This window comes from Dipodomys ordii, unplaced genomic scaffold (assembly GCF_000151885.1).
Source record: "Dipodomys ordii isolate 6190 unplaced genomic scaffold, Dord_2.0 Scaffold123, whole genome shotgun sequence".
NCBI lineage: Eukaryota > Metazoa > Chordata > Mammalia > Rodentia > Heteromyidae > Dipodomys > Dipodomys ordii.
The window spans coordinates 5,953,138-5,963,551 of NW_012267339.1; the positions used below are offsets into that span (position 1 = coordinate 5,953,138).

General features: G+C 37.7%; 1 protein-coding gene across 1 annotated transcript in view; it reads left to right on the forward strand.

Moving 5' to 3' along the window:
- Positions 1–10,414, forward strand: part of Rapgef2 (Rap guanine nucleotide exchange factor (GEF) 2) — a 257,625-nt gene that overhangs the window by 216,408 nt on the left and 30,803 nt on the right. The window contains exons 10-11 of the mRNA XM_013029819.1: positions 2,245–2,381; positions 4,529–4,687. Of these exons, the coding sequence (XP_012885273.1) occupies positions 2,245–2,381; positions 4,529–4,687 (296 nt within the window). The remainder of the gene's footprint in view (positions 1–2,244; positions 2,382–4,528; positions 4,688–10,414) is intronic.

The following is a 10,414-nucleotide window of genomic DNA, read 5'->3' on the forward strand; positions in this document are numbered from 1 at the left end:
ATGTCCAAAACGAGCTTTACAACATCGGTGCAGAGGGGGAGTGGGAGGGGGGGGAGGAGAAGGATTGGGATTGGGGGGGAGAGGGGAGGCTGGGAAGGGATGAGAAGGGTAAACCAAAGGAGGAGGCTGCAATGCTTGGTAAGAAATGTACTCATTATCCTGCCATGTAATTGTAACCCCTCTGTACAGTATGTTCACAAATAAAATAAAAGTTAAAAAAAAAGTTTCACTAAATAGAATTTACTCTTTCTGTAAGTGATGCTTTGATACCTTCTTTTCAAAACCGTTGATGGCGACTCCAAATTGATTTCTTAACTATAAAATCTGGGCCAGGCTGAATGAAGAACTTTGTGCAGTGTTGGATGGTACACAATCAATTTTACATCATCCTTATTTTCCTGCTTGCTAAAGCTACCCTATGTATAGGAGAATGGGGGTGCAGACTGCCCAAACATGTTGTTATCCAGAATAGGTCAGGAAAACAGTCTGTCCTTCAGGAAACATGTTATTTTCATAGAATATATCTTCCTAGTGTGCTTTTATTTGTTTTGTTTTTGTTTGTAGCAGTGAGCAAAGTACATTCCAAAAATGTGCTGTTCAGTCTTTTGGGGGATTTGAGAAAAATACTGGGATTTGAACTCAGAACCTCATCCTTGCTAGGCAAGTGTTCTATCACTTGAGCCTCCTTTAGGTTTTATGGGTTTTGCCCAGCTCAGCCTCAAATCACAATCTTCTTACCTATACCTCTCATGTAGCTTACAGGAACACACTACCATATCTGGCTTGATGTTTTGAGATTTGGTCTTGCTAATTTTTGGCCCAGGCTGGCCTTGAACCATCATTCTGGTGATCACTTCCTAGGTAGCCAGGATTATAGGCATGTTCCATCATGCCCAGCCTTGTTACCAAAAGCAAAGTACATAGAAACATTCAGTTATGTGGTGACAAGAAAAAATATAAATTTATATGTAGTTGAGAGGTTCAGTGGTATCATGAGCATAATATGATAGGAGTAGCATTCATTTATTTACCCTGTGATAAATACTTATAATTACTATGTTTGATTTTCATAGCTGTCTGATGAAGGCAGATATTATGTTATTTTGCAAATGAGAAAACTATGGCTTGGGTAAATGAAACAACTTGTCTAAAGTAAAAAAGGTTGTAGGTAGGGCTGGGAAAGTGACTTAGTGGTAGAGTGCTTGCCTTGCATCCATGAGGCCCTGGGCTCGATTCCTCAGCACTGCATGAGCAGAAAAAGCTGGAAGTGGTGCTGTGGCTCGAGTGGTAGAGTGCTAGCCTTGAGCTGAAGAGCTCAGGGACAGCCCCAAAGTTCAGGCCCCATGACCGATCAAAAAAATAGAAAGGTCTTAAGTGTGCAGATTCTGACATACACCCTGTGCTTTTTAACATTGCCAATAATGTCCAGTATTTGAGTTCAGCAGACCTGAATTTTGTCAGGACTTCCCTCTTGGTTATGTTTCCTTGCCCTTGGTGTTCTTCTATAAAATGTTAGGAAAACATACCCTCCATAGAGCCACTGTGCAAAAAGGAGAGAGAACTTAGCATGTGATTAGTGAAAGTATTTAAGATTAGGAAAGCTGGAACTACAGAAAAGAGAGCACAGTTCTCAAGAGCCTGTGAAGTCATTGATCTATCAAACAGCTGTGACTATACCAAAGTGTGAACTGTTCCTCTACAACATCCTTGGTAAGAAGTAATCATACTTCTGTCTGCCTCTGTCTCTTTGAGACAGGGTTGCACTGTGTAGCCTAGGCTGGCTTAAAGTTACAATCCTCCTGTCTCTGCCTCTTAAGTGCTGTAATTACAGGCATCAGCTAATGCATGACTTCCTTGGACTATTTGAATTGATGTTATTGTTTCTATTACTTTAGGCTTTGCCTGCCCTGAATGCACTGGAATGCATGCACCAACTTAATAGAAAAGTTTCAGAGCTCCATTTTTACTTGCAATTCCTAATTTAAAGTTTAGTAATTTTTTATTGTCATTACGATGTGATTTATGGTGTAATATTTTCTTGTTTCTGGATCAACAAAGAAATATTACCAGTTCCACAATGGTAGAAATCTTTGTGTGCATGCAAGAAATTCAACTTCCACTAAGATACTTAAAAATATGTAGGCAACACTGTATAGCTTTTGCAATGAAAGCCTTAAAGCATTCTTTCTGGAGGTGTGTTTATAATGAATGCTTTATTCTGACAAGGACTCTGTTGCTTTTCAGAACAACTCTTGGAGTTTATGCACCAGTTGCCAGCCTTTGCCAATATGACGATGTCAGTGCGGCGGGAATTGTGTGCAGTGATGGTGTTCGCAGTGGTGGAGAGAGCAGGAACCATCGTGCTCAATGATGGAGAAGAGGTCAGTGAACATTTCTGCTCTCAGGATACTTAGGGAGGATTCCAGACAAAAGCCAGGGGCAATAAATTTGAATACATGAATTATGGTACTTCACAATTCTAAATGTAATGTTCTGTTTTCTGTTACAACATTGCATGTAATACTGATAGAAATTCTTGGTACTGAGGTTTCTGTAGTGCTTGGGATTGAATACAGTTCATGCTAGGCAAGCACTTCTATCACTGAACTACATTCCTAGTCCTGGGGTTTTATTTTATTGTGTCAGTAATAGGGCTTGAACTCAGGGATTGGGCACTGTCCCTCCCCCCCACTTTTTTTTTTTTTTTTTTGCTCAAGGCTAGTTCTCTACCACTTGAGCCACAAGTGCCACTTCCATTTTCTGAGTGGTTTATTAGCGATGAGTCTCATGGACTTTTCCTGACTGGGCTGGCTTTGAACAACAATCCTCAGATCTCAGCCTCCTGAGTAGATAGGATTACAGGAGTGAGCCACTGGTGCCCAGCTTACAGTAGACTTTGATACCTGCAGGTATTTCATTCCTAGGAGACTGCCAGTGAGGAAAAACCTCTTAATAACTCAGTACTCTAAAATTACTCAAATTTATCTATACTATTATGTGTACAGTTGTTCTGACCTTCTATAACTTGAAACTGCATGGAGTGGCTGCATTGCTTTCATAAAATCACTGTTGTTCACATTAATACTACTTATCAAAACCTAGTTCTTGCTTTTCATTTTTTCCCTTAAACTACCTCAACTTCTGCTAAAAATATGTTATCTTTCACCAAGTTTCAGTGTTCACTAAATTGTTTTAGTTAAACAACCTTACTTTTAGTTTGCTCTTTGGGCATCATTTGCTTTTTGGGAGGCAGATTTTTACAGAAGGACAGGAATACACTCAGACGATTTCACAATGATTTAAATACAGCTGACAATAACAATAGACTAATTGAGCTTTTCTGCTTCAGCAAAATTTTTTTAACTTTTTTGAAATTTTCTTGGTTAATTGATTTTTTTTACCACATTTGGTCAAAACTATGTGTAATAAATTGTTGGCAAATAAGGCAAATTTACTGAAATGCCTTTTTTTTTTTTGGCCAGTCCTGGGGCTTGAACTGTGGGCCTGGGCCTGGGTACCCTCCCTGAACTCCTGAATTTCTTTTGCTGAAGGCAGGCAGGCACTGCCCCTTGAGCCATAGCACCACTTCTGGCTTTTTTGAGTAGATAAGAGTCTTAGAGAGTTTTCTGCCTAGGCTGGCATTGAACCACAATCCTCAGATCTCAGCCTCCTGAATAGCTAGGATTACAGTTATGAGCCAACAGTGCCTGGCTGAAATGCCTTTTGTCAAAACAAAATGTTTTATTTTTTGTGCTGGCACTGAGGCTTGAACTTGGCGCCTGCTTGTTGTCTGTCTTAACTATTTTGCTCAAGATTGATTCTTTTCCACTGAGCCACAACTCCACTTCTTGCTTTTTGGGGTTAACTGGGGATAAGAATATGATGGAGGGGCTGGGAAGATGGCTCAGTGGTAGAGCACTCGCCTTGCATGCTCAAGGCCCTGGGTTCCATTCCTCAGCACCACATAAGCAAAAAGAAAAAAGCTGGAAGTGGTGCTGTGGCTCAAGTGGTAGAACGCTAGCCTTGAGCTGAAGAGCTGAGGGACAGCGCCCAGGCCCAGAGTTCAGGCCCCAGGACCGGACCCCAAAAAAAAAAAGAATATGTGGAATTTCTTGCCCCATCTAGCTTTGAACCATGATCCTCAGCTCTCAGCCTTCTGAGTAGCTAGGACCAGGTGAGAGCCATCAGCACTCAGCTCAAAATGATGTTCTTACTGAGGCAACAGTCACCATTTTATCTTGCTTATATACACTTATTTGGAGTATAAAAAAAAATTTCCCCTCAGATTATTTTAGAGAAAAATACCCAGATGAAATTAGGAAGGCCAGATGATATGACTGGGCGTGGTAAGGTATGTAGATGCATTTACTTCGTTTTATTGCTTCTGTACTCCTGTTAATTGAACAGTATTTCTCAAGTTACTGGTTCCCTCTTTTACATGGAAGACTAAGTAGTTTTGGGGGATCATTTTCACATCAAGAGGTATGGTTATGAGACTCTTCTCTTTATCTCCTTTTTTGTTAACTAGCTGGACTCCTGGTCGGTGATTCTCAATGGCTCTGTGGAGGTGACTTATCCAGATGGAAAGGCAGAAATCCTGTGTATGGGAAACAGCTTTGGTGTCTCTCCCACCATGGACAGAGAGTATATGAAAGGGGTTATGAGAACAAAGGTGGATGACTGCCAGGTAAAATGGCTTCTTAAAAGATTTTCATGTACAGCTTTAATCTTATTCTTTGGGAAATTAAAAATAAATACTCTCCAAAGTTACTTAGACTCAGCAGAACTAGGTTCTTTAAAAAAAAAAAAAGATTTTGTAAATATAGTATTTTAAGATGTCCGTCAACTACAATTAATAATTTGTTCTTCAGAAATATGGAAGTCAAATGAAAAGAAATTATCAGGAGATTATAACAAAGATGACCTGATATAGCTGTGCAGTGTTTTTATTTAAATACATGCAAAAAAAAGGACCTGATTTTAGAAGAGCCTTAGAAATGAATCATAGTATATGAAACAGTAGGAAGATTTGCAATTTTTTTTAATTACTAATAAAAAACTAAGCTGGGTGGCTGGTGGCTCACACCTCCAGTTACTCAGGAGATTTCATTTCAAAGCCAGCCTAGACAGACAAGTCCAAGATACTCTGTCTCCAGTTAACCAGCAAAAAGCCTGGAGGCATGGCTCAAGTGTTAGAGTGTCAGAGTGAACAAAAATGTCACATAAGATTGTGAGGCCCTGAGTTAAAGTCCTCCTACTAGCATTAAAAAAAAAAAAAAGATAGCAAAAAAGAGATAGCATATTGCTATTTATTGCTTATAAAAATCATTTAATATTATACTATTAAAATGTATGACTAAATATAATTTTAATCCTGTTTAACCAGTAACTTCTGTATTATGGGAACAACTTTTAGGTTCCTTTGTTATTGTTCAGTGTTTATAATTTATGTGTCATCCTCTAAAATATGATTTCTGAAAGGTAAAATGTATTTGTTAAACTGTACATTAGCCTACAGTCTGAATGGCCTCTGAATATTATAGTTTGTCCTAAAACAACTGCAATGTTAGATAAATGTGAAATAGTGTCACTCATTTAAATCTTTAAGCGCTAAAAGAAAAAATGGACTGAAGATGTGGTTCAAACTCAGGTTTTGCCAAAAAAAAAAAAAAAAAGAAAAATGGAGGTGGAGGATAATAATCCTCTAAGAATCAACTAAATAAATAATCCTTCTACAGAATCAAAATTTTCCAAGTAATTCTTTCAGTCAGTGTAATACAGAAAAAAAAAGACAATTCAATATTTTAAACCTGTAATGCCAAAAAATTAATTATATAGTTAACTCAGTTATTTAGTATAATGGAGGAAAACAGAATAGATAAATCCCCAAATGATTACTTGGTATGGGAATATATATTCAATAAAGGTTTATATGTTACATTTTAGTACTGGGATTCGGCTCCACAAAATAATGAAACCAAACTTTGTCAGAACAAACTAGAAAAATGTTAGAGATCATTCTGTCCTGCTTTTTCTTAGCACTTTTCCTGAATCCCCTCTTCACCATGTTGCAATTACAGGAGTTTTTGAGTTTAAGTTTGTTCCTGAGAGCCAAGAAAGTTGGCCAAACCACTTTTGTTAGAAATTCTGTGACTATGGAACTGAAAGGATATAAGAAAGCTATAAATGTTTCAGGATAACAAATTAAAAAATATTATATGACTGAATATTATGGGTGCTTAAGTTATGTCAAGTGTACCAGATGACAGTAAATATTATCTAGGAGATCTTGGAAAGGAAGAGAGGGGAGGTATTGGGTTAGGGAAGAGAATCTGATTTACAGAATGAAGAGGTAGTGGGGAGCTCAGAACCAGAGAAGCAAGGTAGACTCAAAACTAGTTAAGATATTAAGGTCACTGTAATTTCTCATCTGAACTCCCTGACATAGAGAGGGTCAGAAAGTGAGGTACCTGCCAACAAAAGCTATCTTCTTGCCACTCTGACAGGATTGTGGTCAGTCAGGGACTTGACAAGTTGTTTCTTATTTCCACTAACTCATCTGGTCAGACCCAGTTTGTTTTTTTTTTTTTATCCCTTAAGAGTACAACAGGAATAGAGAGAATGAAGTAACACATTTTAGGTGCTTATTTGGGACAGCGTTTTAAGGTATTTTGCGTTCAAATGTCCTATGTCTGCTACTCTTTAAAAGAATGGAAAGCATAAACTAGCCACAAATTGTTCACAACATACAGTCATTAAATGTAATGAACAAAAGTGGTCATAGCTTTCTAAGAAAAATAGCCTTGTCTAAGATTATATCTCATCATCTTATATTCCAGTGAGTTACAAAGGATGTATCAGGTAGCTTAACCCAGAATTTAGCTCCTCATATTAGGCCAAAGAACACATTTCTGTTGGTGGACACCATAGCATTCAGTCTTAATTTGGTTCCAGAACCTTCCTCTGTTGTGATCAGTGTCTGTTCTTATTTCCCTGTTTTATGGGAAGGGTTTGATATAGATGTTCTGTGGTACCAGGTAATTGGGTGATTTTCTTCCTTTCTTTCTCCTCTTTTCCTTTATTTCTCTCCCATTGTGTGTCATTGCCGACGTCTCAGGCCATCCACCACTTTTCAGTGCAGTGTGAACACTTGAGTACCACTTTCAATTATCAGATCTTAAGATAAATCTATATTACACTCATCTTGAGAGACCATGGGAATTAATAACACAGGATTACAGAATAAACTGGATAAGAAAGCAATTTGGAGCTGGGCGCTGATGTCTCATGCCTGTAATCCTAGCTACTCAGGAGGCTGAGATCTAAGGATCATAGTTCAAACCCAGCCCAACCAGGAAAGTCTGTGATACTCTTATCTCTAATTAACCACAGAAAACTGGAAATGGCAGTGGCACTGTAGCTCCAAAGAGGTACAGTGTTAGCCTTGAGTGAAAAAGGTCTCAGGGACAGCGCCTAGGCCCTGAAGTCAAGTCCCATGACCGACTGCCTCCTCCCCACCCCCCCAAAAAAGCAGTTTGGTAGGGATAAGTTGACAGCTATACAGTATATTGATTAAATCTTAATTTTTATTGTCATCTGTATGTAATTTTTCCATTTAAACATAAATTACAATGTCATGGGTTCAAAGAAAAACTATCCTATGACCGAAAATGCTGTTGACGTTTTGCTTCTTTCTCTATTTCTCTTTCATTCTTCCATTCTCTCTTTGTCTTTTTCTGTTTGTCTGTCTTTTTAGTGCTGGGAATTAAAGAGGCCTACCACAGGGGCTGGGAAGGTGGCTCAGTGGTAGAGCGCTTGCCTTGCATGCATGAGGCCCTGGGTTTGATTCCTCAGCACCACATAAGCAAAAAGAAAAAAAAAAGGTGAAAAAAAAAAAGAGGCCTACCATGTTCTAGACAAGTGCTCTACTAATGAGCCTGACTTCTAGACCTTTCAGTTGATTTTTTATAAATAAAATCTGTTTGAATTTTATCTGTCGATCTGTCTGTGTCTGTCTGTCAATCATCTGTCTAGGTGCTAGTAATGAAGCTAGAACTCAGGGCCTGGGCATTGTCCTTGAGCTTTTTCACTCAAGGATTATGCTCTTACCATTTGAGCCACTGGCCTACTTCCGGCTTTTTGCCGGTTAATTGGACATAATAGCCTCAGAGATTTTTCTGCCCTAGTTGGCTTGAACTGCAGTTCTTAGATCTCTGACTCCTGAGTAGCTACGATTACAGGCAAGGGTCACTGGCGTTCAGCTTGTTTGAATTTTTATTTTGTACAGGACTACCTTATATCTGAAAGGATAAAATCTCGCTAAGAATTCACAGGTTTCCAGCTGAGTTTATCACACAGTTGGAATTTTCCTGTGGATTGCATGGTAAATCTATAAATTTCTTAAAGTGAAAATAACTTGTTAATAAAAGAAGGTAAATGATTTCAATTAAAATCTATTTTTTGATACCAGTTCTATATGGCTACATTAGAAATCAGGTTAACTTTGCTTTTTGGACGGTATTTTAGTTTGCTACAGAAGAAATGCCAAAATATCTATCTAGACACTAAATCAGATTTATTCTAGTTTCCTTAAATCTTGAGTGAAGATTAATTTTAGCACATTCTCTTCAGAAAGCATTTTCTTTCATCCATTCATCCATGTACATACTCACATTAACTCAAGAATATATTTTTTTAGAAGTTAAATGAGAAAATGATTATATAATTACATTCTCTAAAAGTAAATATAAGGAAGAAGATCTTAACTTATTTGGAGATAAAACCTTTCTAAATCTAGAATACAGATTTGGAGACTGATTTTACTGCTCTGTGAAAAGAAATAAAATGCAGGTATTTTTGAGAAAAGAGACTTAAGAACAATATATTTCACAACATATATATACACCTGTGGCCACTGTTGTAGAAATGGGTTTTATTTTAATGTTTCAAATTAAATTTTTTTCTTGTATGTGAAAAGCCTTTTTTCTTTTGCTTTTTTAATATTTTTTTTTGTGTTTCTAACTAGTTAATAGAAACCTTAGTGAGCTAATATCAGGCAACTCAGGGAGAAACTTGGCCCACAGCCTGACGCTGGTAGCTCACACCTGTAATGCTACTTACTTAAGGGGTTGAGATCTGAGGATCACAGCTGTAAGCCAGAGCAGGCAGAAGATTCCAGGAGACTCTTATCTCCAATTAACCTGGGAGGGGTGGGGAGAGGTATGAGGGGAGAAAGCTGGAAGTGGTGGTGTGACTCAAGTGGTACCAGTAGTGTCAGCCTTGAGCAAAAAGCCAAGTACAAAGCTCTGAGTTCAAGTCCTAATTTTAGCACAAGATAAAATTAAATAATTTTTTTAAAGGAAGTAACTGCAGAAAGTATGGAAAACACAGTAATGTATATTAAATAAAATGAAACCTATCTATAATTTGCACTGCTCAAGAGTAATCACTGTTAGTGCTTTATTATATATTTTCCTCCAAGATTTTGATGTGTGCATGTGTGAGGGTAATATGCTAGCTTCCTTTTCCTTTGCATGATTAGGAGGATGAATGAAGAGAATCCCGGTAAGCTTCCTGTGACATGGTGGTAATGTTGTTGCCATTATTATCAGGATTATAGTTATTATTAAAATAATATTTCATCATTTTAAGATTTCAGTTAATCTCTTTTGTATTAGCCAGAATGCTAAGTAACCTATGAAAATGAAATTTGGGGTTGTTGCCTCATATTTCACCTTAATTCATTAACTTAACCATATCCTATTTTTTTTTTACCTTTTTCACATTAAAGGAGAAAAAATGCATTTTTTGCAATTGTCAAATGATTTTGTAAATCAGAAGTTGAACGAAGGTGATTTTATTGTGCTGAGGAATCTTCTCTCTTCACTGGTCTTTGGTCACTTGGTGTAATTGACCTGACTTTCTTTAAAACTACTAAGAAATGTAATTACTATAAGTGAGTAGCCTTGAGTTCTGAAATGTATATTTGGAGCCACGTAGGAGTAATTACCTGATAAGCATATTATTAATTTTTTTTGTTCAAGAGCAGTAATTACCCAGACTATGAGTTATAAGGAATAATGGTTTGAACAAGATGTAGCTTGTTATGTCACTTTCTTTGAAAGACTAGTTTGTATAATGGCTTTTAGTCCATATGATTTAGCAGAGTTATACATCTAATCCAATTTTAGCTATGGATCTTTACATCTGTCATTAAAGCCATTATATTTTAATTGTTTTTTTTTTGTTTTTGGGTCTGGTCATGGGGCCTGAACTCTGGGCCTGGGCGCTGTCCCTCAGCTCTTCAGCTCACGGCTAGTGCTCTTACCACTTGAGCCACAGCGCCACTTCCAGCTTTTTTCTTTTTGCTTATGTGGTGCTGAGGAATCGAACCCAGGGCCTCATGCATGCAAGG